The 27,085-nt window shown below is 41.5% G+C and overlaps 3 protein-coding genes and 1 long non-coding RNA gene across 9 annotated transcripts in view; 2 read left to right on the top strand and 2 right to left on the bottom strand.

The window, feature by feature from the left end:
• nhsl3 (NHS like 3) overlaps positions 1 to 1,526 on the top strand; it is a 48,096-nt gene extending 46,570 nt beyond the window's left edge. For all 3 annotated transcript variants that reach the window (XM_074613873.1, XM_074613874.1, XM_074613875.1), the window contains one exon: positions 372 to 1,526. In XM_074613873.1, the coding sequence (XP_074469974.1) occupies positions 372 to 412 (41 nt within the window). In that variant the 3' untranslated portion in view covers positions 413 to 1,526. The remainder of the gene's footprint in view (positions 1 to 371) is intronic.
• Positions 1,527 to 1,768: 242 nt separating this feature from the next.
• Positions 1,769 to 8,522, bottom strand: yars1 (tyrosyl-tRNA synthetase 1). Of its 4 annotated transcripts, none has more exons than XM_074613878.1 (14): positions 8,420 to 8,522; positions 7,249 to 7,313; positions 7,014 to 7,160; positions 6,736 to 6,911; positions 6,485 to 6,614; positions 5,784 to 5,864; positions 4,729 to 4,821; positions 4,500 to 4,635; positions 4,311 to 4,396; positions 3,832 to 3,967; positions 3,569 to 3,693; positions 3,259 to 3,452; positions 3,024 to 3,165; positions 1,769 to 2,496 (listed from the first exon to the last, which is right to left on the bottom strand). In XM_074613878.1, the coding sequence occupies exons 2-14, from the start codon at positions 7,303 to 7,305 to the stop codon at positions 2,386 to 2,388; spliced, it is 1,614 nt and encodes a 537-aa protein (XP_074469979.1). In that variant the 5' UTR covers positions 7,306 to 7,313; positions 8,420 to 8,522; the 3' UTR covers positions 1,769 to 2,385. The 4 variants fall into 4 exon arrangements, with proteins under 4 accessions (XP_074469979.1, XP_074469980.1, XP_074469977.1 ...); XM_074613879.1 differs by having other exon boundaries at positions 7,249 to 7,306; positions 8,408 to 8,512; XM_074613876.1 differs by lacking the exon at positions 8,420 to 8,522 and having other exon boundaries at positions 7,249 to 7,347.
• A 1,243-nt stretch (positions 8,523 to 9,765) lies between these two features.
• On the bottom strand, positions 9,766 to 27,051 carry mfsd2ab (MFSD2 lysolipid transporter A, lysophospholipid b). The gene is made up of 14 exons (XM_074613119.1): positions 26,787 to 27,051; positions 23,708 to 23,833; positions 22,654 to 22,778; positions 17,912 to 18,035; positions 17,261 to 17,339; positions 17,000 to 17,160; positions 16,803 to 16,893; positions 15,768 to 15,886; positions 15,488 to 15,571; positions 13,575 to 13,658; positions 13,277 to 13,389; positions 13,036 to 13,179; positions 11,831 to 12,007; positions 9,766 to 11,743 (listed from the first exon to the last, which is right to left on the bottom strand). Exons 1-14 carry the CDS (start codon positions 26,877 to 26,879, stop codon positions 11,689 to 11,691), a joined length of 1,575 nt encoding a protein of 524 aa, XP_074469220.1. The 5' UTR covers positions 26,880 to 27,051; the 3' UTR covers positions 9,766 to 11,688.
• Positions 26,571 to 27,085, top strand: part of LOC141754208 (uncharacterized) — a 43,610-nt gene continuing 43,095 nt past the window's right edge. Inside the window, exon 1 of the long non-coding RNA XR_012590577.1 lies at positions 26,571 to 26,726. This is a non-coding gene — a long non-coding RNA (uncharacterized LOC141754208). The remainder of the gene's footprint in view (positions 26,727 to 27,085) is intronic.

The following is a 27,085-nucleotide window of genomic DNA, read 5'->3' as shown; positions in this document are numbered from 1 at the left end:
GCTGAGTGTGTAAACTCCTTAAAGGCTGATTCAGTGCTCGCATAAATCAATAACTAACGTGCCACTCTCTTGTCATGAGAAAGCAGAATGCAAATCCTAGCATTACCATGATCTGGAACAGCTAAGCAGTTTCACGTTACGTTAAACAGCATATTTTGCAGAGAAAATTGCACACAAACACGACACAAATACTGCTGACTCGCCTTCAGCTTTTTTCCAGTCAAATGTGCGAGCATGTGCTTCAATAACCTGAAGCTCATGGTCACGTCTCTGAATTAGATTAGGACAGAAGAATACTCATCACTTGTGTTCCTGTAACTGTATTATGTTGATGCCGTCATGTCTAACCTCCTCTTGTGTTCCCCCTTCAGCTACAAGAGTGACAGCGGACACAATAGAAACACTGTTTTGAAAGAGCGCTGGTGGACGAGGAGCGAGCAAAGACTACAAGCAAGTGAAAAGGACAACTCACAGCTCGGACTGACATTACTGAGAGACGTATGACTCAACTATCAGAGTGTTGTGTGTGTTAAGTCTTCTCCAAAAGCCTTAGCCTGTAATGGCCTTCCTACATATTTATGCAAAAAAAAAGAAATATGTCGCTCCCAATTTCCTATGATAGCTTTATTCTGGAGTATTTTTCTAAGCTATAGTTTATCTCTCATTAAGGCCCCTCAGGATGACACGGTGTACGTTCAGCTGACCTGTAAATATTTGGCTTGTGTGACATCGCCTCCCAGAGGTAGAGTTAGGTAGCAGCTCAGAGAAGAGGATTTGTCTCGACAAAGCATTTCTGTACAGATGTTTATTGTCTGTTAAAGTCTTTTTTTCCCTGTTGTGATATAATACATGATTAAAAAGAAGCTGACGACGGCATGCGCTACAGGACAAATCAGCATTTTTTGTCATCAACACATCCTGTTTTCACTGTGTGGATATCTGGAATAGTGTTTGAGAAAAAAGGGATGCTGCATACTTTTTCAATTAGCAAAGAGGCACTTTTGTAAAAGCTACAGATTATAAACAATTAAGATTTAACAAAGAAAAGATTACAGCTTCTACAACAATCTGCACAATCTCTTCTTGGGGTTTTCAACACATTCTGAGAGACGTTTTTTTAGAACAGTAACACGAGCTATTTATTTATGTGTGGTTGTTTCCACTTGTAGCACTGTCGGTCACCTTTTCCTACCAAATATGAAATATTTAAGAATCTATTTCATCTGACAAACCACTCTATAGGGCTATGGATGTGCTTGGCCCCGGATGATTGATACACTGGAGTAGACTTAGTGTGAGGTCAGTGTTTTTATTAAATGTTCTGCATCTTAAACGTTGACCCCCCCCAAGCCTTTTTTTGGTGTAAAATCCTGCTCATCACTATTTGCACAAAATGCTCTCCCCCCAGCGAAATCATCGGTGAGTGAATTACACGGACTCTTCATGATGGGTCAAAAATCTTGACGATTATAAAGAATTATGTACAGTTATTACTTCTATAAATAAAATTTAAGTGTATTAAAAAATGCTTGTTTTGTTTCTTTAAAGATGTGGTACACCTAAATATACAGTATCTCTCATCTAACACAAATACATGTTTTCTTTTTTATTAGTATAAAAACAGAGTAGGAATACCTATTGATATGAGAGATCTTTAAATTGCAAGATTTATGGATGGGGTTTGGTGTAATGTCAGTGAGTATGTAGGGCTGTTAAGAAGGTAATGTTCTTCTAACACAAATGTATTTAATTTCTGCAGACCACAGAATTCAGACAGATTTTTATTTCATATTAGAGATGATGCATCACGTGATTATATGACAGTTAATGTCCAGATATTGATTTCTGTACACTTCCCCCAATGTAACCGTCCTGTGTCTTATAGTACATGGCATATTGATTTGATATATGTTTTGGCAGATTGGCCCCCGCCCTGACATTTACCATGAAGGCAATTTTAACCCAGAAACATACTGAAACATGAAGTCCCCTTTTAAACACCTGAGATTCCTCTTCAGCTACTTCCAACATCCAATAAAGCAACCCTTCATTATCTGAGTGACAGTACGTTTCTTATGCAGAAACGGTTGTATTTAACACCATACAACATCACGTAAAGAGAAACCGTAATGAACCATTGGTTGATTAGTTACAGATTGTTTTGTTGTACAATTTTAGGAATTACATTCTCTAATAGAGACAAAGCAAGGAAACAGAAATTTGTAACAGCCAGTCCAAAGCATCCGAGACTTTTGGCATCAATGTCCCATCGTTCTCCAAGAAAAACATCCAGATGAAGTTTGACATCGCCATGGCGATTTGTTGATGAAAGTTGTTGTTGTAATGTGGCCGGCAGGAGCAGCTTCAGCGGTGAACGTGATGTATCTAACTGATGTTTCCTCCTTTGAGAGTCTTACATGTGATCTGTCCCAGTTTAGTCATCAGATGCTTGTCTTTCCACTGAGCTACACACCCGTCTGATATCTTCAGATCCACCTGGGGAGACGGAGAAAGAATAATATAATCATTATGTACAGAGCTGCAATGATTAATCGATTAGTTGTCGACTATTAAATTAATCGGCAACTGTTTTGATAATCGGTTTGAGTAATTTTTTAAGAAAAAAAAAAGTCTAAATTCTCTGATTTCAGCTTCTTATATGTGAATATTTTCTGGTTTCTTTACTCCTCTATGACAGTAAACCGAATATCTTTGAGTTGTGGACAAAACAAGACATTTTGAGGACGTCATCTTGGGCTTTGGGAAACACTGATCGACATTTTTCACCATTTTCTGACATTTTATAGACAAAAACAACTAATCCAATAATTGAGAAAATAATCGACAATGAAAAGAATCGTTATTTAAATCCCCTACAGATGACGAATTTTATTCCAATATACCATTGTTCCATTAAAGAAAAATGATGCTAACTACAACACATTGGTCCATATTTAAAAGAAATTACATTTGGAAGAAAAATCATGCAGTATACTGGATAATCTTTCTGAACAGAAACATACCTGTACTTTCTCCCACACCTTCTTCTTTGGGTTGAGTCTGTCGTCTGGTTTGCCCGTCTCATATCCCTCAACAAAGACCCGTTCGCCCGGCGACGATCCCTCTGGAGGATCCAGAGGCTCCACCCTCCTCGGCTCCCCTTCACTAGAAATCAGAGAGTAGAGGAATTTGTTTATTCAAAATGAAGCTGAGGGGATGTACCGTGTGATTGTGTAAAAAAACAGAATTAACACTCACACAGAGGCACATAGCAGCATGGCTTGAGACTCGATGCCTCGCATCTTCTGTGGTTTCAGGTTGCACAGCACCAACACCAGTCTGTCCTGCAGGTCCTCCTGTGAGACGAAAGCCACCAGCCCGCTGACTACCGTTCTGGGCTCCGGCTCTCCCACGTCGATCTTCTCCAGGTACAGCGAATCGGCATCCGGATGCTGGAAGTTGGAAAACGAAGAGACCCGAGTGAACGCGGAGAACGAGGAGCTGTACAGATGGATCGTCTCGATACACGTCGTCTGAAGAAAAGCTACAAAAGCTGTTGACGTCCTACCTTCTCCACACTGATGACCTTGCCCACCCTGATGTCCACTCTGGAGGGGACAAGCTCATCATCATCATCTCCTCCTCCACCACCACCTCCTCCTCCTCCTGCCTTGGCACCCTTTCCTGCTCCTTCTGATCACACAAATGAAGGCCACATGAAGCTAGCTGACATCCCAATTCATGCAGAACTAGTCACACTCACGCTGTATTTGGATTAAAAAGGATGTGAGAGAGGGAAGACACAGTGAGGATGATGGGTAAAATACTGACTCGTCTTTGAGTGGTCGGGGTAGGCGGAGTTGGTAAGTTTGCGGAGCTCCGGCGACTCAAACTTTTTTCTGATGGGCTCCAGCAGCTGGTTTAGTGCTACTTCCACCGAGGCCTTCAGGTCTCCTGGGTGGACCAGCTGCCACAGCACAGGGAGAAAATTAAGCATTTTAGCAAGGATAGAATTTAAGGAAGGGTTTTATTCTTCCGCCTCGTTTCCACATAGCTCTGTGTACGTATGCGAGTCAACCGGAAGTTCATTCATTCCTATAGGAACCTCCGTGATCTCCGATGTGTTCGTTAAACTCCTTCCGGGTTTTTTTCGGTCCATAATTTGCCTCGAGTACGATTAAAAAAATTTAACTTTTGCAGCAGATAACGGGCAGACCCTGCGTAATCTGTATGCTATACGGATTTACAGACACAAAACAAAACAGTATGGAAATGAGGCGTTCAAATAAACCAGTGTGTCTCTACTTCACCTCCTCAGCAAAGTCCTTCTCCACCTCTTCAAACCCAGTGTAGACTTTGTCTCCGCCCCACTTGGCGTCTCTTTTGATGCCGAACTCTGAAACACAATAATCACAATTATCAGCTCATTTTATACGAGTGGAGGAAAAAAGTCTGAAGCAGAGACGACAGAAGGAGATTCATCGGGGGGAGTTTTCTACCTCCGCGCAGAGGGAAGATGACGTATTTGACGAAGGAGAGGATTCCGTTGTTCTGGATGTTGCCCGGCTCACAGAAAGCCTTCTTCAGCTTCTTCTTCACGTCTCCAGGAGAGTCCAGCAGATCGATCTTTGACTCCTGCAGCCGAGAGAGAGATGATGGTATGACCACATTAGCATCAGAAGAAAATGTTCATACAAATGTTGACCTATTTTTTTTATTGTGACGTACTTCCTCTGAGGAGCTCATCTTGGCCCCCGTCAATCCCGGTACCATCGGGTTCATCAGATGGGAACGCTTGGCGTAGCCAAGAGATGGCAAGTACTGGAGACAGATGAGAGGCTACAGTTAACACATTATATCTTATAGAGATCTTACTCTTAAAAAAGTTTCATGGGATCATCCTGCTGTGACATTTATAGTTCATCATTTCTATAAATCATAATTTCTTCATAATCTATTTTTTATGTCAAAGACCAAAATCTTAATGCACCAGGTAAATACATTAGAATTGTTATTTCAAATAAATCCCAAAAATGATCAAAAACCTCACAGCTACTCTAAAACTAATTAAGTTCTACAAGAGCTGACGGTATAAAGTATGCGGTGAAAATGAATTATCCCGCGTCTAGACCGCAAGCGTCTCGACAGCCCGAGCAAAGCCTGCACTAATTATATTGACCGCTAGATGACGATCTCACACTAAACAATTATGTTTTCAGGCTGCTGATAAAGTTTGAGAGATTGAAAAAAAAAACTTACCACATACCACATTTCAAAACAGAATCAATAAACAAACGGCAATAAATGAGAAAACATGCCATCGGAAACAATGCAATCAAAGAACAAGGTCAGATAATGAGAAAATAAAAGATAATATGATCAAAGTTTAAGAATTAAAATGATAAAATAATGATTAAACCCTAAAATATGTAGTCAATTGTAGTAATGTAGTAGAGTAGCAGTCTTTATTAGCTGTCACTGTGCCGTTTACGCACGTAAATATCGAAAAGAATAGAAGCCTAAATAAACGCTTCAGGCGGCGTTTACACCCGTGAGACACAGCTGAGACACAGCTGAGACGCAAGCTTGGACGGAGAACGTGTTAGACAGCTGCATAGATTAACACGAGAGCGTATCAGATGCGTCGGACGAGCGAGTGAAAAACGCGGCTGATACATGTCTGATACGCTTGCGGTTTAGACACAGGGTAAGAGGTCAGTAATGACGGGAAGAGAGAGGGTGAAGGGTTGATGTAAATGTGCAAAGATGGAGGGAGATGGTACCTTCTCCGCCAGGGTGAAAATCTTCCTCTGGTCAACTCCTCCAAACTGGGCGTCCACCTTGAGGTACTCCTCATCCAGAGCCTGAGGTCAAAGAGAAATCACATTCACTACTCCAATCAGTCATAACAGCAAATACAACAAAAAACAAAACATGAAAAACAACAAGTTCTAAAGACTTCCAGATGTGAGGGTGCACGCAGGATCACATCTGCTTGCTGTTGTAGTTTAAAAACAGCTTTTATTTGGTATATTTATATCAACATATGTGGGCATTTTGCTGTAATTACAGTAAAGAGACCCAGAGTAATATTATACCACTCCTTAGTAGCAGTGTGACAACTCCAGCAGTTACTAGTAGGGATGTCACGAGAACCAACTCTGTACCAAAATTCTAAAAATGTGACGGTACTCGTTTTCTTCGGTACCGAACGATGCCTGTAATGTTCATTTGGTACCGGAGCGGAGGTACTGGAGATGTGATTCTTCTGGATCTAATGAGGGCAGTATACACTTACAAGTGTTCTCATCTGCCGTGAAATGAAGGAAGAAGAAGAACGCCGTAACAGCACGGAAAACAAAACATTAACACGAGACGTGAAAGTATCGATACTCGTGTAAATTCACTGGTATTGGTATCGACTACTAGATTTCTGGTACCGTGACATCCCTAGTTACTACTCCATCTAGAACTGTGTTATTACCTGCAGTCCGGGGTAGAGCAGACCGCTCAGCAGAGGATGCTCCACCTGTTTGACGACCTCCGCTCCGGCCTTCTTAGCGTCGTGCTCTGTCACCATGGACGACAGACGGTACACATCCAGAGTGTACTCTCTGACAAACATGAAAATACACACCTGCAATGTGAGTTTTTGCAGCTGTAACATCTGTTTCTGAGAATGTAAAGTGAAATAAATGCACATTAAGACAGACAGTCTCCAGTACTGTTAGCAACCTGCTGAGCTGGAAGTCCGTTCCTTTGACAAACTTCAGTTTATCCAGGGGCACGCCGATGCTCTCCAACATGGCCTTGATGACCTGCTCGTAGTACTTCACTCTGAGCTCCAGCAGCTCCCAGGGGGCCTTCATGTTGTCTAGGAAGGCATGCAAGTCTGCAAACAGAATAGTGACCTGAGGAAAAAGAAGAGGACACAAAAACATGAAGCTAACTGGTAAGCAGGGCTCTAATATAGCAGGAAGTGCAGACAGAGATGCTCGATGAGATCCACCCACCTCACATCCAGCCTTGAGGAAGTCTGCTATCTTGGACATGGGGACAAAGTAAGCTACGTGGGGTCTGCCGGTGGTCGCTGTGCCCCAGTACACTTTCACCTCTCTCTCCTGAAGAACCTGCTTCAGCTTCTCCTCTCCAAGGACCTCCTGCAATACAAAGAGATCAATGAGGCCAAGCTACTGGGGGGACTTTAGTCACCATGTGAGTGTATGTATGTTTCTTTGCACGTCTCACCTGGAGGTTCCTGGTTATGAGGTTGAACTTCTCATCCGGACTTAGCTGATCTGCCATGGTACCGTCTGAGGAGGAAGATAGGAGTTTAAGCATCGTTATGAATCAGTTTTTCAGCCCATATTGGACTTTGTGTGCAGAGGATGCTGTGACAAGACTACAGCGTTTTTGTCCTTGCATATGGCTTATAATTGCCACCTCCCCCATGTTGGAGACGTCGAACGATTTTACACATAGTTTACATCTAGATTTCTTTTCCAGATAAGGAGGAGGAGAAGGAGAAGGAGAAGGAGAAGGAGAAGGAGAAGGAGGAGGAGGAGAAGGAGAAGGACAAGGAGAAGGACAAGGAGAAGGAGAAGGAGGAGGAAAAGGAGGAGGAAAAGGAGAAGGAGGAGAAGAAGGAGGAGAAGGAGAAGGAGAAGGAGGAGGAGGAGGAGGAGGAGGAGGAGGAGGAGAAGAAGGAGGAGAAGAAGGAGGAGAAGGAGATCTCTCCTTCCACATGAAGCAGCTGTGTTCATTTCTTTTGATGGATGGAGGTCTGGTAGTTCAGTTTTTCGTGGCTTTGTTTGTAGTTTATTCTGTTTTTGATCGTTTAGGGAGGAAGCTCTGGGTCCTGGTGTGGCTGGACCAGACTCCCTCCATCATTTTGTTCTTTTTGGCCAAAACCAACAGACTCGATTAGTTTTAGTTAATTCATGGCATTGTAAATAAAGTAATTTAGCTTGTTTAAACTAACTCTCGGGTTCGGCGTCCCCTCTATATGTTGCTGGTTACATGTTTGAGCCAAACGTTAAGACATGTCTCTAGTTAGCCACTGAGAGAAAGACAACATCAGACTGACTGACTTCAACAGCACTAAACATGGAGCTAGTGGCTAACATTAGCTGTGTTTCTACTATCAATACCACAGTTTATCTATACGTCAACATATGCCAGTCAGTCAACTTTACTTTAAGATGATACTCTCGCTAAACTAGTGGCCAGCTCACCTTTAACGTCACGCTGATGATGAATGAACAAACCTGCTAACTAGAGCTATCTGTAGCTAAACCATGTGCAGCTAACGTTGCCTAGCTACGGTGACGTTTCTGTTATAATTAAACCATTTTAATAACTACATTTTACAGCAATATCAGTCTACTATAAAGCGATACTGTACAAGCTGCTGACTCACCTCTAAACCTGTCTTCTTGTAGTGAGACGTGGTGATTGGAGCCGGTTTGATGTCAACCTGTCAGTGTGTTGCATCAGCGCGAGCTCCAACTCTGCTATCGACTCACTAGAGACTTCAGGGGAAAGCAATCGAGTGCCGAATGCAAGAGCCTCTGATTAAGTGAATATTAGTAGTATCATATTATTTCTTTATATTAATCTTGTCTCTAGGTGGAGGCTTCAGATAAGCCCAGTGGATTTTTTGCCTCTTCCTGCACTGTATATTATTCTTCTTTTTTTTGTTATGTTGTATAGTCTTAAATTGTGCAAAACAAATAAACAATAAACAATAAACAATAAACAGGTTCCCCAGAAACCAATCAGTTCACCTGGGCTCGGATATGCTGTATGTTAATGGTAATTTAATCAATCACAATTTATGCGTAATCACAATATAAAATAATTAAAGTGTTAAAACTACCTTTTCATACTGTGCCCTTCTAAAAACACAAGGCAAGATGGGTAGGTAATAATGCATGACCCACATAAAAGGATGATATTCAGTTCACGGAATGGTTAAGAAGCAAATCCACACCAATGCCTACTATTGATCATAATAGTAATTATTTTTGGTGTTTTATTTGAAGACAGAAAATTGGACCTAATGATTCATGTTTTACTAATTTTAGTCAAATTATTTTGTCTTTTTTTTTTTCTTAAATCATTTGAATGGAATGTGTCTATAAGTGCAATATACATAGTTGTTATGAAACAGGAACAAAATTAATAGATAGTATTATTTGCCACACATTTCCTGCAACTTCAAGCAATAGGCTATTTTATAAAATTGGGACAAAATCCAGACACTAGATGGCAGTAGTTCACCATAAATAATGTCCAATGTGTTTGTGAAACTCTGTAAAAGTCCAACTGAAGGGCTACAGAAAGTGTGTATCCTTTGTAAACTCTGAAATAATCCAAACAATTAGCTAATAATGCCTCCACATCCTGCCATGTCTGGTTGATACACGTAGTGATATAAATGAGTGTTTTTTTCATAATTTTGCATAATTCTCAAAGCTGTTAGCCCCATTTGTATGTCTTTAATTTGACTTTTTAATGTTGTTTAATTACTGTTACTGCTCTCACAACCTGCTCCAGGTACATTTGAGGACAGTTTTAAATGTTTTGAAGACAGAGTATATAAGATATCATAAGAATTATATCATTATCTCTTCAGTAGGCATGGGGTTATGGCTAACTAACCACATTCTGCAGGCATGATAAGAATACGTGTTTGTTCTTGTTTAAATTTGGCTCAAGCTTGTGTTACATAGTTGTTTCAAGTAAAGAAATGTTGACAGCTCATTCACAGTACACGTATCAATTAGTATTTATTAACAATATCTTTTTCAATCTCCACATCTTTTTCTTAAATAACTACAGTACAGTGTACATGGGTTCGTTTCACAGCCACAAATATCAAAGATATTTACAGTCTTTACATACAATATATACATATGCACAGGAGGCATGTACACAAGGCGTCTGTGTGTCCCTGTGGGATTAAAGCTCACACATTTGGCTAGAGCCTTAAGAGTCATGACGGAAGTTCACAAACAGGCAACAACTAAACAGGGTGAGATTTACAGGAAGTACAATTATTACAGGGTTAGCGTGTGAGAATAGCACTGTGTTGGCATGTACAGTATCCTTTACTAGAGATATAAGGAACCTTTAAGGTGGAAAAAAAAAAAAAACCACACACACAAGGGAATAAAGTGAATGAAATATGAACATTTTCACATCGGCAACCCAGTTGTCAGCAGCAACATGTCGAAGATGTAAACGTATGTATAACATATGACACTGTATGTACACATTTCCATATCAATGGATATGAAATATGTCAATCCACTTTTTCATGACGGGGATTGAGATGATCACAAAGCATCCTAGTTGCTCCTTCATAAACACACATGTACAGTATATACAAAGAAAAATAAACATTCAAACACACACACACACACACACACACACAAGGGAGACAACAAGTCCACCCCCCCCATCTTCCAATCTTCTTTTTTTCCCATAATCAAGTGCTTCCCTTTTTGAATGCATTACGGAGCAAAGATAGTAGCGTTGGCAACATGCATTAAAAGGCGTGTGAATGTGTTAAAATTTGATTCCCACCCCGTTTTCCTCATTTGGAAACTTCTAATTCATCGGAACCTCAGAGGCCTTAAATATATTTAAATACTGCAAGAAGCACAACTTTCCAGCAAAACATGAATTCAAAAACAGTAAAATCAAAACTAATAAATATTTAAATAATGATATAACTAAATCTGTCACCGTGAAAATGAAAGCATTTAGAGAAAAAAAAGAAGCTTTTTCCGTTTTCAGTAGCTGTCCTATAAATAAGATAATGTAAGTAATGTAATTGCAAGCTAACTGCTTTTACTATTGTAGTGGTTTCAGTACTATGGTGGGGGACTAAAACAAGCTGTTACTGTCCCGCCACGAGTTCAAACATCACATTATGACGGCTTCTTAAAAGGAAAAAAAAGCTAGTGGGATGGGAATGAGATGCAGACAAACTGGCTGACTGATTCCAGTGAACTATGAGGATTAATTGTAAAATTACAAAACACATTTAAACATGTTCACACCAAGTCAATGACTCAAGAGCAAGTGACTGGCACAAGTGTTAGTTTTGTCAGTTCTGAATTTTGTTACCCCAAAACGGAACAGATATTAAGGCGTTATCACTGTTTGTTCAAGTTTCTCACATCGACGGGAACTAGAAAAGTTGTCTTTAGCGCAGTGCTCAAGGTCATTAATGCTCCGTGTGGTATGTACAAGGATGGAAACTGTAGCACCAATAATGGCCGCACTGACAAATTATGCTCCCATCACATTTCATGGTTTTGTGCAATTTCAAATGAGGACCTAATCTTTTTTTTAAAAAAGAATCCACAGTGCTCAAAAGTAGTATGCTATACAAAAAGTAAGGCTTTTGAAATCTGACTGAACAAAAGAGGAGAGTGAATTTCATGCTGGGAAAATGTCACAAATTGCAGAGGGTAGGATGTTTTTTAGAGAGGCCTCAGCGTGGCTGTAGCGATGACACTTCTGAGTCAATGAAGTTTTGTAGATGTGGAACAGCAGCAGTGTGATTGGACAAGGCAGTGTCTCTGTATGATCCGACAGGGCCCAGGTATGTTGGTCCCGCCCAGTGCAAAATGCCAGTCGATCACCCGATTGGTCCGTGGGTCTCGAAAAAATGTACTATGCCATGTTGGCAAGTTCTGTCGAGTCTGTTTCTGAATCTGCCTCGTTGTCCCTGCGAGAAAATAAAGAGTCTCTTCAGTTGGAGATTTGCGTCACTGATACAAAACACAATAAAAGGCATTTTAATCCACAGTCTTACCTCAGTTCCTGTAGCAGTTTGCGGTTGCCTTGCCTCTTCTCCTCGGTGATTGGATACGAGTACAATATGCACAGGCCGACTATGATTAGAGCTATGGGCGCGGCGGAGACCAGCACTTTCAAGGTTATGTGCACTTCCTCTGGTTGAGAGCAGCCTCGACTGATGTAGCCTGCAAAACTGAAAGAGAAGAAACTGAATTTAAAAAACAGTAGAACTTTGCATTGTTATGCATTGCAGAGCATTAAAGGGTAACTTCAGTATTTTTCAATCTTATTTTCCCATGTTTTTAACTGGCTAAGAGGGACAACAATTTCTGAAATTGGTCCAGTATTGAGGGAGAGCGCTGCAACCGCTAAACGGGCAGTCAGTTTATGTTCACTAAAAGTGCCTGTTTTTGTCACACTGACAGGCTCAGATTGTTATTATACGTGTCAAAGAACATTATGGAAAGGACCCTACAGAGAAATAATACATTCTTCTTCCCTTTTGCAAGTTGGAGAGAGAGAGAGGAGTGCCACGGGACAACGTTATCTAAATGATTTGCAATGTCACGGCTGAATATTTAGATGATTTCAACAATGTGGATGCGATGCAAGGTTTCAGAACAAGATTTCTCCGAACGAGACACACGATAACAAACAGACAGAATCAAGCGAAAGATAAGAAAAAGGTTTTACTCCTCTGCAGGGTTCTTTCCATAATGTTGTCAGACACTTATTATAACAACCTGAGCCGGTCTGTGCCAAAAACAAGCACTTTTAGTGGACATAAGCTGACGGTACCAGGTTGCCCCAAACGATTACATTACAGTTTATCGGCTGGCGGTTGCAGCGTTCTCCCTCAATACTGGACTAGTTTCAAGAAGTCTACGATGGTAATCCCATTTTTTTGTAAAGCCGAGATCTTGATTTGAATGCAAAAGTCACAGCAAATCTCTGATCAAAGGCCAACACTCTGTAAAGTCAGTCATGAGGTGCAGCAGCAGCAGCAGCAGCACACACACACTACCGCCTTACTGTACTTAATCTAATGAAAGCAAAAGGAATTCCTTGCTTTGATGTGGGATTTGGGAACTGGGAGATTTGGCTTAACCTCATTTAGACCTTTTTTTTTTTTATAGTGTCCCAGACAAATGAAACACCTACAGAAACGTTTTGAATGATTTACAGTATAGGTTGCGTGTGCATGTTAAAGCAAATACTTACTCTAAACTGAGAGTGGAGATGCCGAGGGAGACTCCAGAGGCGAACTTGGTGAAGAAGACGTAGAAGGAATAGAAGAGAGCTTCGTGGCCGCTGGAGTCGGGGTTCTGCACTTGGAAATCGTCGACAACATCAGGCAGCATAGACCTGAAAAAAGTTACAGTCATAAATATATATATTAGAACTGTATTCCTGATAAGAAAACATGGAAAAAATCATCAAATATAGTGCGTAGGGATCTTACCAGGGCAGCAGGAAGGCTGCAGCCACTCCGACCCCGGCAGCAAAGGACACAATGTAGGTGACGATCAGGTTACTCTTCATACACACCACCAGGATCATGAAGGGAACCACAGACTGAAAAAAAGAGCAGAAACACATTAGACCATCAGCTGCCACTCAGACATTTACTTCCTAAAACAAGTCTCTTAACGGCACTAGAGCGGTTTTCCTACCACTCCTAGAATATCACTTAATTCCTGTCAATCTCACAGGCTTCATACGCATTAGAAGTGGTGCTTGGACGTGATTGTGGGCCTTACCAAGGTGCCAGCGTAAACCGCCGTCTTTTTCCCAAAGCGAGTCAGAAACCACTGCCAGAAGGGGATGGCCAGAGTAGCGGAGAGCTGAAGGGGGAAAAAAAAACAAAAACATGAAAAGTCTGGTTAACCAGCTGTTTTTGTTTTGACGCACCCTCCGACAAAAAACTCACAGAAGTTGTGGTAAATTCCACACAAGGCCCTCTATTACAAGTTAACAGGATTTTGCAGAAGACCCTCTGGACACGACAGTAAAGAAGCAGGACATTAGATGCATTCTCAAAATGCTTGTTTGGGTTTGACATGACCGGACGCGTGGTGATGCAGAAGCACATTTTGACCTCTCGTACCTGCCAAACACAACAGTGAAGATGGAAAGACAATACAGTTTCTACGGCTCTTCCCATAACACATCTGAGCTCAAATGTGATGCAGAATTCCACAGGGGTCATCCTATAACTCTGCAGGGGGAGGGCAAGAGGGCTCGCTTGGATCAGTTTGGCCTCTGACCCCTCCGTGTTTGACTAAGGTAAAGATAACAGCATAACAGTATTTTCCCACCTTTTCTCGGGCTAAGCTAAGAGATAGATCACACATCGCTTCAGTCACTTCAGTCTCGCTGCACAGTCATGTGTGTTACAATGAAAGTTCTGTGATTTTAAAAGCTGTCTTATGTGGTTTTCTCACTATGAGTAAACATTTCCATTTCATTTCCTTCCCGTTTGCAGATTATTTCATTTTGTCTTGCGTCAGCAGTATGTGTGAACACTTCATCTTCAAAGCCACTTCCTTGCACAGACACCAGCCTCTCCGCTATGAACCATATCAGCCTGTTTTCTCAGAAACATAATTATCACTTAATGTGGCTTTATCTTCTAAACGGACCTCATAAAGCACTGACTTGCCAAAATGAAAGCGAGTAGCGGCTACTCCTACAACATAAACACCGTCCAGCCCTTGGAAATGTTACAGTGCAACAGCAAAGCTTGAGAACAATGTATCATACAGCATGCTTTCTGCAACGTGCCTCAAATTGGCAGAAAAAAGTACACACAATAAGGCTCTTTCTGTTCGTTGCAATTAATGAACTCCCCATTGCTTCTCGCACAATGTCCCATTACATTCGACCTTTATCGTGTCAATCCAGTAAAAAGGACAACCAGTTTGAGTTACAAGTCTTTATATAATATAATGCCTGTTAGTTTAATCAACGATGTGAGCTTCCAAGGTTAGTCTGACATCTCATCAAATAACTTAAGATGAGGATTAGGATCACTTAGTGCTGATTACGGAGCAGTTCCCGTCACACTGTTGAAAAATCTAAAAAGTAATTTCATGAAATAAATGTACTTTAACGAAAAAGGTCGCCGCCTTGCCTCCGTAATCCTTTCCATAAAGTAAAGGATCAAAGCGTGTAATCTCTTCGACTTCACTTTGTGCGTGCTACAGACGGCACATCTATGAATTAATTGGGTTTAATACCTGTCAGGATCTGAAGTGATTCTTTGATATGAGAGAGCTTTTTTTTTTTTTTTTTTTTTTACAAGAGAGGTCACGAGGAATAAATGAGAAGGATTATCAGAAGGTGGCTCCACTACTGTCTGTGGGAATGGGATGGCATTCAGGCAGAGTGGACACTCGTCTTCGAAATAGGCAGCCAGGAGACACCGTTCTCTAACCGAGAACAAACCAGCCTTGTAATTGAAGACAATTTATGCGTTCGCTCTGGGAGGGAAGCTTTTGTCTGCACTCTGAAGCTAATGGCTTTAACTTATCCCACACAAATGGGCTGCTCAAGGTTTCGTATGCTGGAGGGAAATGCGGTCATTGCCATGGGAACAGAGCGTCAATCTGACTGACTGTCTGAAAGTGCTACCTGTGTGTGTGTGTGTGTGTGTGTGTGTGTGAGAACTCACCATGATGACCAGCAGTATATTCTGGAAGTCGTTTCTGAAGCCCAGAGTGGAGCTGCAGAACAGGGCGAAGTTTCCCTCCAGGAGCTGTAGGACGAAGCACAGACACTCAGTCACTGCCTAAACACACAAATACACACACAAACACACCTCGGCGGGCGCCACGTAAACTCTGGCTGGGAGCACAAACCAGCTCCCAACATCTAACTTAAAAACATACTGACATACTGTACATAGACTCACTAAGCCCATGGTAAAATCGTGTGTGTGTCTCTATACGCACCATGAAAGCTAGCGATGTAAAGAGGAAGACCATGACCAGTTTGGCGTACGGTCCATGTCCCATCACCAGCTTAATCCCCTGGAAGAAACCCATGGGCTCTGACCTGGGACGAGAAGACTCTGGAAGAAGGAAAAAATAGGAAAGAATGAGCAAAACATGCAAAATTACATTCAACAGAATAAATTTTTTCAGCTGTTCAGGCTGGTCTTTTACTAGATTTCTATTTGACCCATTGCTGGTCATGAGGCTTCCCATTTAAAAAACCTGTGTGCTCTCACACAGCCCATCAGGCCACAGTTATACCACAGCAAACAGCTACAACTGTGCATCCTTATTGACCTAGAGTCAAGACGTTAATAACAGCTCCGTCACATTTATGTTTATGTGCATCCAAATAGGAGGTTGAACCCGAGCAACTCGTGTTTTTGGGGGTGTTTAAAAACAACCGAAAGTCCTGAACTCAGGCTTACTTAGCTGAACAAGACTCAACAGTTAAAAATTCAAACCAAAAAATGTGATTGGCCTGTTATATATAGTGCAACTTAAAAGGCATGGGTCAACAATTTGAAAAGCAAAAAAACTTTTCCTTGATTTACCACTTATTTTTTTCAAAATAAGGCAGTTAAACTAGAGCTGCATCGATTAATCGATTAGTTGTCAACTATTAAATTAATCGCCAACTCTTTTGATAATCAATTAAATCGGTTTGAGTAATTTTTTAAGAAAAAAAAAAAAGTCCAAATCGTCTGATTCCAGCATCTTAAATGTGAATATTTTCTGGTTTCTTTACTCCTCTATGACAGGAAACTGAACATCTTTGAGTTGTGGATAAAACAAGACATTTGAGGACGTCATTTTGAAGCTTTGGGAAACACTGTTCGACATTTTTCACCATTTTATAGACCAAACAACTAATTGATTAATTGCGAAAATATTCTATAAATAATAATCGTTAGTTGCAGCCTTAAATTAAACGAGTAATGGTATCTAAATTGAAGGATGGAGCCAGTTTGATAGAGATATTAATGTCCTTACCTTTCTTCTCTTTCACACCGAAGAACAGAACAATAGCACAGAGCACATAGATAATGCAGATGACGCCGGAAGCAATCATGTAGGCCCGTTTCTGTAAGGAAAGAACAAGGGGACAGTTAGCAAACAGAAGTTGTGTCCCAAACAGCAAAAGTCGTTATTTGCCTTTCCTGTCAAAACACATGACTAAGTTTGTTTACCGTGTCATCCAGGGAAATGACTGGCCCTGTGTCATTGAGCCCTACAGACAGAGAGGAGTTGATGTCACCGGGTCCTGGGAGGCAGGGAGCGTTCGCCATACCAACTATCTGCCCCTGGATGGCTGTACCCACAACAGTGCCCAGAACCTCCACCGTCATCCCTGATTGATTGAAGGAAACACGGAGGACGTTTTAGTCACTTAGGAGGTGACAAAATAATTAAAATAACAGTTTTACACACACACTGCGTATGATACTCACTGTATGCGGTGGCTGAGTCTCTTTCTTTCTGCTCTGAGCTGATGAACATGGTGAGGGCAGAGTACGGCACATGGAAGCACTGATTGGCAAAGAAAAAAAAAAGAGCAACAAGGTGAGAAATTAATGCAGCTTCACTTTTTGGTCATGCAGACAAGTAATTGTTCAACATGTTGGGAAATTTGTCTCCGCATTCTGGTGGGAAATTAGAGGAGAAGATTGATGCAACTATCAGGCTCTTTGAAATGATTTACTTATATGAATACGTTGACATTTAGGGAAATACGCGTATTTGCTTTGTACAATTTAGGAGGATTTCCTAATGAAATGTTATGGATATTTCCATATTTTGGAAAGATTGCTACACTTTGAGTTTGAAAAAAAAAAAAAAAACATGATTCACAATCAAAATAACCTTTAATTTCATAATAAGGAGTTGGGCGTTGAGGGTAAATGGCAAAAAAAACATGATTCACATTCAAAGTTACTTCATATTGACCCCACAATAACTTTTAATTTCATAATAGGGAGTCATTGAAGGGTAAAATGGTTCAAATCTTGGGAAATCAAACTTTTTCCAATGACCCTGTATTGCACATATGGAACAACAGTAGTCACTGGGAGTGTCTGCATGGGCACGAGTGTGGTACTCACAGTTTGAAGGCTCTGGAAGATGCAGTAGAAGAAAAGGTACCAGATGACTTTCCCGCTCTCATAGGGAGGAACGTACCATATGAGGAAATAGGAGAGCACAGCCAGTGGGGTTGAGAGCAGGATCCTTCATATGGACAAAGGAGAAGAGACGACAACAACATTAGTGGCTGAAAACGTGATCCTACTCGAGCGTGAAACACTCTCACTCTGTGAACAATCATCAGCCTTCATGAAGAGGAAGGACACTCAGTATTACATAACGAAATTGTGGCCGTTTAAGTGTGGCTTCCATTCAGTTTGTGCCAACTTTTCATCAGCTCACTGTTTGTCATTTCACGCTAATTATCATCGATAAGAGACGCAGTGTTCCTGGCGTTCACATGCGAGGAACAGGTTGAGCTTGTGGTTGAATCAGAGGGTTATGAGCGTATATAACACTGGGGAATGCTGCTGAACTAAACAAGCGGTTTCATATACAAATGACTGAACAACTACATAAATGTTTCAATGATGTATGTGAAAAATATTCATTATGAATGAGACCACGTCATTTTAGTTTTGTAAACACATCCGTACCATCCTTTCCTCCTCCTCCTCCTCCTCCTCATCACATGTCTAACATCCTGTAAATTTGGACCGTGAGGTCATTTGAAGAGGAAAAAAGCTGCAGGAGTGGAATCCCTTTAGTCATTTCCTTCTTATTTGCTTCTTCCTATGGTCAGATCAAAACTATCCAATCAGATATGAGCTAGAGAGGGCAGCCACATCTCTGGTAATAACACTCTGACTTGCGTAGCAGGAAGCAGACCGGGCTTCCCGTTTATCCATCTATTCTCTACGGTAATCACTTACATTAGGGGATTCATCCTTATCAGACAGGAAATTAAGTCACAAATGCATCATTGCGGGCTACAACAAACAGCACGTCATTGTCTTATATAAATACACTGTATATATAAATAAAAAAAAAGTCATAACTTTTCGCCATGTCATCGGTTAATATCCATCCCATCACACTGCAGGCTCGCCACTCATCATTTTAAGCCTATTACCAGTCAAACTTTGATGAACAGTATGAGCTTTAACGTCAGGAGGAGCAGCAATCAGCAGACTCTCTCGCGCATGTGATGTGATCAACTGTACACTCGTGTGAAGTCGCTGCGGGAGTTTGCAGGAGTGGCCTGCAAGTTAAAGCAGATATGTTTGTCTGGAGATCGACATTTAGGAATGCATTTTTTTTACAGTTTATTTCCTCTGTTGCCAAAGAAACAAACAACCACAAAAATAAGGCATGATGGTACTTGATTTAACCGAAGTGTGTCTATCAGTGAAAACGCCTTTTACTTGAATTTCTTAGCTTCGTTCAGACATGGATGAAATAAACTAGGGAATGAAAACATAAAAAGATTGAATCTCTGATTTCAAGTCCAATTTTTCCAGCTTCTTTGCTGTTCTCAAAACAGTTTGCAAGGTTCAGGATTTGCTCTGTACGTGCAGACGTGCAGTGACACAGTAACGCCATATAAGTCCTGTCATGATGCCCCTCCTGGAATCGTATTTACATGTCCTCTGAAATAGCCGTGCTGACTAGGGAGGGGTGGTTTTATCCCAGCGAGCTAACTTAGCAGGTGACAGCTTTTAGTCTGGTGCATATTAATTAACTTTTTATGGGCTGACGGCAATAATTATAGTTTGGCAGCTATCATTGGGCTGGGTGGCTGTAATAAAAAAAAAAGGAAAACGAAGCAGATGTTCTGGTTTTCAGGCCCTGAATTCATGTTTTTCTCTGACAATAACTTAAGAAATCACAAAAATTTGAAAAATAAAATCATGCTTTATGTGGAATTGATGTGAAAAAAATGACCTAATGCATATTAGCCGAGACAGGCAGTCAGTATTTGTTGAAGTAGTAATACAAAGTCTGGATACGTAAGAGCCAATGTCCAAAGAAATGCATTTAAATGTATATTTAGGGAATAGCAGGAAACCTGCTCCAGCAGCTGTGCAGCAACAGCGCAACTCATTCTACTACTGCTGCTCCACAACTTGAACTGTAGTAAACCTCTGGATTCCTCAGTCTTTAAAAATCCTACCGGGCCATTCGGAGTTGAAAGCCGAGATCTCATTGGCTCATGTATGTGGTGTGTTGTGGGCTGGACCAATGAGAAGCTAGCCTGACTGATTTCCCCTCCCCCACTTCCTACACACGGGTGCTTTTAAGATGGAGCAGCACTGTCTGCTTAGTCCCCGATCTCAGCCACCGCACCCATCTCCTCTTCTTCACAGCTTAACAACCCGAGCTGACCGTGATGGGAGTGGAACGTGCCAATCATTCCTCCATCCTTTCTTTCACCTACAACCTCCCCACACCCCAACCACTCCCCATCTCGGACAACAAATGGATGCATCTCGCTTTTGCACAAGCAGCCCCAAGCATGACCCACTTTTGAGATTCACACACGTCAGCATCTTGATGTTATAGCTGAAAATCACAATAATGATGTACTGACCTCACCCCTCCTGCACATTAGTTCAATTAAGCTCAACAGAATTGCATGCACTAACATTAAGCTATTTTTTCCTTGAACAGAATATCCAAAGTATGCATGAAATTATTTTTTTGTTTTTTGCAAATTCCTGTACAGCACTGTAGTTTTCCCAAAGGGTGATCATTTGGTTGTACAACCTCCGTCCTAACTTGCAGAACAAGAAGTTATTTCAATATGTGTTGCATATCTGTAACCTCCAATTTCATTGCCAAAGAGGAACACTTCTGACACTTCTCAGGAACTGCTAACCAACGCGATCATTCCTTTGTATTCTAAAACACTCATGCAGGTGTTTTCAATGCACGCACACCCAAGGGAACATTAACACATGAAACTGAGGAGGGGGACCGCACGCAAGAGACCTTCATGACTCCTTACACATGGTGCACACATTTCATAATCAGCTAGGGAGATAATTATGTTTTTAATCAATCAGCCGAGGGAGTAACACTCATCTCTCTGTGGTGCTCATTATGAAGCTGCTTAGACCTTCAGACATTTACCTCGTCTTGTCAAAGTGTCACCTTTTTAGCCTGATCACACTACAGAGGTACAGCGTGTTCAGAAATACTGAAGGGACAGCAGCTCAAACATGTCTTCTGTGTTGACAGGAGGCTGGAAGCCACTTCTGTAACCCTAACCAGCCGCTACCGCTGACACCCCACACTGTACGTAACAGTGGAAATTATACCCTTTAGACGTGGGTCAAGAGCTCCAGTTGCGGGGACGTGCAATATATTCATGAACAGACAAATATGAGATAATCCCACCATGTAGGTCTGCTCAGAGAGCTGGGGGAGGGGATATAGCAGCTGAAAAGAAAAAGGTCGGTAACCTTTCTGTGAAAAAGCGGCGCAGGCCTCCCACTCCCTCAGCGTGGCTGCCACACACACAAGCAAAGATGCAAAGCAGCATTTTCACATTCACTTTGTTCTTCACAAGGGGATTTCACAGAAAGAGGCCAAAACCCAAAATACTATGTGTCATTCTTTTATGTCTAACTCAACAAATGAGCGTATTATCAAAATCTATTCAAATATGCAGAGATTTTAAGTTATCTCCAGAGGAATTCCTTCTGATAAATTCTTTGAGTGCTTGCTGTGAGAAGCAAACTCAGTAGCAGGCAGGAGTTATATTTGTCAATGTCATGCCAAAGGCCATGCTGTGGGAAATGTGCAAGGCTAGCGCCTGAAGGAACTGCCCTATATTTGTTTGGTAAAAACCCCCGGAAAGTCTGGCTTTAGTGGTCCAGCGTTAACCATTTCAACCAAAAGCATTTTTTCAGTAGATATATTTCATAGCCTGTATACATGGCAGCAGTTGTGCGTGTGTGTGTGTGTGTGTGTGAACGAGAGAGAAAGTGGGGAGTTTGAATGGACACAGTAGCATGTGTGGGCAGTGAGTGAAGTGGCTACAGTTGTTGCATCAGTATGACCTATAGTAACCTCTTGAGAAATGACGCTGGTAGATGCCGGTCTCCTCTCGCAAAGCCCCGCCCCCAAACACTGACACATGTACACTGTACAGTTGGAAAACTTCCACTCACTGCTCTGACTCACCGGGGCTGAAGGCAAGCCCCCGTCAGGTATTTCCAGCAGCAAATATGCGATAAACGCTTCAATGACACATAACTGGGCTTTATCAACAAGGTAATGGAGATGGTCTGACTCCCATGGCCCCGGGAAAATTACCCAGATCTATTAAAAAGCTCTAGAATCTGGCGATACAATATGTATCATGATACAGGGGTAACGATTCAATATATTGCGATTTTTTTAATTTAAATTTTAGGAAAACTGTCCTAGTATAAAGAACACACCAGAAACGCACCACTTTAGAATAGGCAAAAATAACACATTTATAATGCATGCAAAAAACTGCTTGGTTTTCGCCCAAACTGCATGTGATTATCATAAAGTGGGCATGTCTGTAAAGGGGAGATTTGTGGGTACCCATAGAACCCATTTTCATTCACATATCTTGAGGTCAGAGGTCAAGGAACCCCTTTAAAAATGGCAATGCCAGTTTTTCCTCGCCAAAATTTAGCGTAACTTTGGAGCGTTATTTATTGTTAAGTAAATATTGATACAGTATCGCACAACATAATATCGCAATACTCATGTGTATCGATATTTTCTTACACCCCTAACGTCCAACAGCATCTTGCTTGTTCAAATTGGGAGTTAAACCTACCAGGGAAGCATGCGTCCGAAACGCGTCCACGGGCTTCGGGAGACCAGGAAGCCCACCGTGGGGTCCGTTACGGCGTCCCATGCTCGGCCCACAAACAAGATAATGGAGGCGTAGAAGGGATCCAGCTGCCGAAAGGAGATGACACAAAGATTAGTGACATTAAAAGCACACAAATGTCAAAGAACATTTCACTGTACACATTCAAATATCCTCCCAGGCAGCGTACATGTACACCGTCCACACTAGAATGATTAAATGTCATGAGCAAACTGACAAACTATACATAGCCTGCTAAGCCGTTTGATGGAGCAGTAAGCAGTGTAGCTTTACAACATGACATTACAGCGATAGGTGTTTAGTTATCTGCTTTTTTTTTTTAAGTCAAAAGGCAGCACTTAGCAAGTCAAATAGTGAAGGTGCCACTTGGCAGCTCAGCCCGTCTACTGTTCATTCAGCATTGTAGAGAGGAGACGAGCCTGACTGGAAGCCAGGCACGATGAATGCCCGACTCCTGACTGTACAATCTGCGCCACGCTGTGTCACCCAATAGACTCTTAATTAACAATCTCGGTAGCCGCACAAAGCTAAACCCTGGGAAGCAGTTGACTTACACGCTATTTTGGCCATCGGATTAGTGTCAGAGCCCATTAAAGCGAGCCCCTCCACAACGTTCCCCTCCCCGACATATTTTTGAACAAGCCTCTGTTAAGCCTTTTGATACAGCGGTGCCACATCATGGAGTCAATAATGGAAACAACGGAGAAATTTTTTCCACCTCTTCATTTGTACAGGATAAATCGGCCCTTTGTTGGGCGAGCTTTGGCGGTCACAATGCCCTGTGTGTGCCCTTATGAGAGAGGTGATTTTAGGACGCAGGAAAGATCATGTGGAACTTCTTGTTCTCACGTCTGTAAATGCCACCACACATACTGTAGGGCGGTCCTTTAAGGGCAGCAGGGGGGAGGCTATATTTAGGTCTGTGTTATGGAAATGACACTAAATATGTGGGCAGGTGTGAGCATGGAAGTTTTGAAACTAATCTCAACCAACTCACCTGAGCTACATCCAGTAGGTAGATCTGCAGGAAAAATCCCAGGGCGCATCCTGTGATCTGGTAGGGTGCACCACCGATGGCGTAGCATATCTTGTTGCAGACTGACAACCGGTTCCTATTCTCATGCTGGGGATAAAAAACAAAAACAAGGAGAAACCGAGTTAATCAAGTAAAAAATTAGCAGCAACATTTATCCTACAAGTGGAACCAGGATTAGAAAATTACAGACACAATAGCAGATATGAGATCGTCCGTCTACTGAGAAGATAATGCCTTATAAATGAGTGACTTCAGGCATATTACTCATTCAACATGAACCTGCATGTGGAGAAAGTGTCCTAAAGGCTAATTATTTGCAGCTGCCCACACACAAACCTTTTCAGGCTTTGGCAGGGCCAAGCCCCGGTAATTATAGGAGGAGGAACCAATTCTGCAGAGTCGACATACAGCAGCTCAATCGCAGCACACACTTATATGTCGTCAGGTAACTTTCTCAATTTCCGTCTGAACCATTTAATCTCCAATATTCGGTGTTGCATAGTTCCCACTAGTCCGATTAAGACAACAACACAATGCCTCATAAGGATTGTGAACTAAAATCGCCAGAGAGTTTTATGAGCCGAGCTGGCAAAAGGCTAACCATCATGTAGCGTATTTGGCAGAAGTCAGGGGCAGCCACTGGGAAACAAGAAACCCTTGGTTTCCTAACAAGCGCTCATTCTTCCCCATGTTCTCCACTGTAGATGTAATCATTTCCTCATCAGACAGACTCTAAACAACTCCTCTAATAGCAACACAAATCTCTGCAGATTAGTGCCAGGGCATGACAACACCATGGTGTCACACACACACACAGCGAAAGCCAGGGTGACACTTGGCAGCAGCCTGACCTGGCTGAATAGGCAATGGGTTGCCTGCCAGTTTGACCAGTGCTCTGACCAATCCTGCCCACAGAGGGATGAAAACACACCCTCTCAGCTGGCCAATCAAAAGGTGGCATTTGGTGCTGTTTTCAGCTGGTCAAGGAATTTTTCATCACTGGTGTTGAATGAGGACGAGGAAAGGTAAAACCCCAGCTTGTGAAAATGACCTTGAACTGCAGGCACTCGTGTCACTAATACGCTTTAGAAGAAAACAGACCAGATCAGACCACAACACAAAACATCACTGCGGCTGAATCAACCAGCCTCTGTCTTGTTGATACACCCAACCCAGATTTTGTATGGGTGACAAAACGGGCTGATATGAGAAACAAGCATCATCAGCATTATTCAAACTTTAGTGAGTGAACACAACGGCTGGTATTACACCAGTTGGACTACCTGGTAGTGATTTAGGTCATGTCTCCATGGTGGATGTGGGGTTTTGAGGATCAAAACTGACCCCAAGGTTAGGGCTAGTCTATACCTGATGAAGGTCTATGACCAAGACGTATTTTGCTGACTGTGTGTGGGAGTCCAACTCTTTCAAACTACACCTGTTCTACCAGTTTACACACTTCTGCCCCTTCTAGTTTTACTGTCACTCTCTCCACACAGTTTCAAAGCAATTCACTTAAAAACACCCCTCTTGCATTACCCATCCTAAATACATCTGTTACAGTAGAGGAGGAATGTGTCCCTTTATACTTTCTGCAAAATATGAGTCAGTCTGAGTTTATCTATCTAATGAGGAAGTCTCGACAGTGTTCTGTAAACCTGACATGAAAACTGACCTCCTAGGGCTATTACTTGTGTTATCAGTGCAAGCAGTCATGATATGTTATCACCGTAGACTGAAAACATCCTCTAACAGGTGTGTTTTTCAAATACTGAAAGGATAGTAAAACTGTTTTTTCAATGTTACAGTCACAGATGTAAAAAAAACTTTAAATAGTTTTTACTGGAAATGACTGAAATGTCAAAAACTCAGATTTTAGATGGGATTTTAGGGAAATATCCTGTTCCTGTTCCTCCCCTGTGTCTGACACGTCGCCTTGGTAGGTGCTTCCTGTTGCATTCAAAGCTATCGGAGATATGGATATTAAACACAAAATGCACTCGAATACCAAATTAAGCAGGGATTTTTTTTTTTTTTTACAACCAAGGAGACATTTAAGAAGACACATGAAAAACTAAACAGTGAAAAGAGATCTCTTAAATACTGTTTCATAACAGTCACAGTCATTCAGTGAATTAACATGTGATGCAAATTCTTTTCCTCCTAATTTTGCTACTACAATACAAAGCATTGTCACATTATTTCCTGAAACAGAAAGACACGCACGTACTAATAAATCTACGATTATTTTGTTATAATTCCCATTTACATACCAACCAAGTGTTAGCACTGGATGTGACTCTCTCAGATGTGGGGGGCTTCATAGGAGCCCCTGAACGCAGCACTACAACAAACCTAGCTATCTACTAGGCGACTACGTAAACTAATACAGGTTGTTGCTTAGTTACCTACTTCTATTGTTATAAGTCGACATAACCTTACAGCGTTTTTGTTTTTTTTGAGAGACACATTTTCAGTGTGACTGCACATTTTAATTAATTTAAATTCATTAAAAGCCATATGCAAATGAGAAATCCCAGTGTAAAATGCTAATTTGACGAGCTAACGTAAAGTCAGTTTACGTAAATTAACGTAAAGTTAGCTTACGTAAGTTACGTCCGATGTAAAAACGAACGTTAACATAATACTTGAAAGACAGCCGTTAAGAGAGAAGAGTTGCATTTTGGGGGATTTAAATTTAGCTCTTTAGTGACTAAAAACGTCTCATTTACACCGTCTAGAAACTAAAATTATGACTTAAATTTACTATATTAATAACTCAATTAATTTAATAATTCAGTGAGTCACATATGAGACATATACATTGGTTAACTTGTGTAGAAATATCACATAATGAGCTCCGCGCCTACTAGATGACTCAGTGCCTTGAAATGTCACTTCACCGGTGTGCTCCATTCATTCAACGGTTAAAGATCATACACTCCCCTCAGAAACCATCCTCTTTGGTGAAGCCATTTAGGTAAGAAAAAGAAAAAAATATATATATTTTTATTCATATTTAATTAATGAATGAACTCACCTTCCTGGCGAGCGTGATACCATCCGAGCTGACAGGTTTATTAGTCAATAAACTGGCGTTGGAGTATTGTTCTCCTCCCTCTCCTTTCGCCATAGCAGCAGCAGAATCAAGCTGGTTTCTTAGTTGAACTTAATGCAGAAAATAGTCAATCAAACAGGTCTTTTTGATAAGGTTTGAGGAGGAAACGCGTTATATCGTCGTGGTCTACGACCTGTGTGAAAACTGAGAAGATGTGGAGGCAGAAAGGGTGGATGTAGTAATTTTTAGAGCTGCACCGCCCCTTCCATTCACCCCATCGC

This window comes from Sebastes fasciatus, chromosome 17 (genome assembly GCF_043250625.1).
Source record: "Sebastes fasciatus isolate fSebFas1 chromosome 17, fSebFas1.pri, whole genome shotgun sequence".
In the NCBI taxonomy this organism is placed as follows: Eukaryota; Metazoa; Chordata; class Actinopteri; order Perciformes; family Sebastidae; genus Sebastes; species Sebastes fasciatus.
Note: the sequence above shows the minus strand (reverse complement) of the source record. Positions and strands in the feature narration are given on the sequence as shown.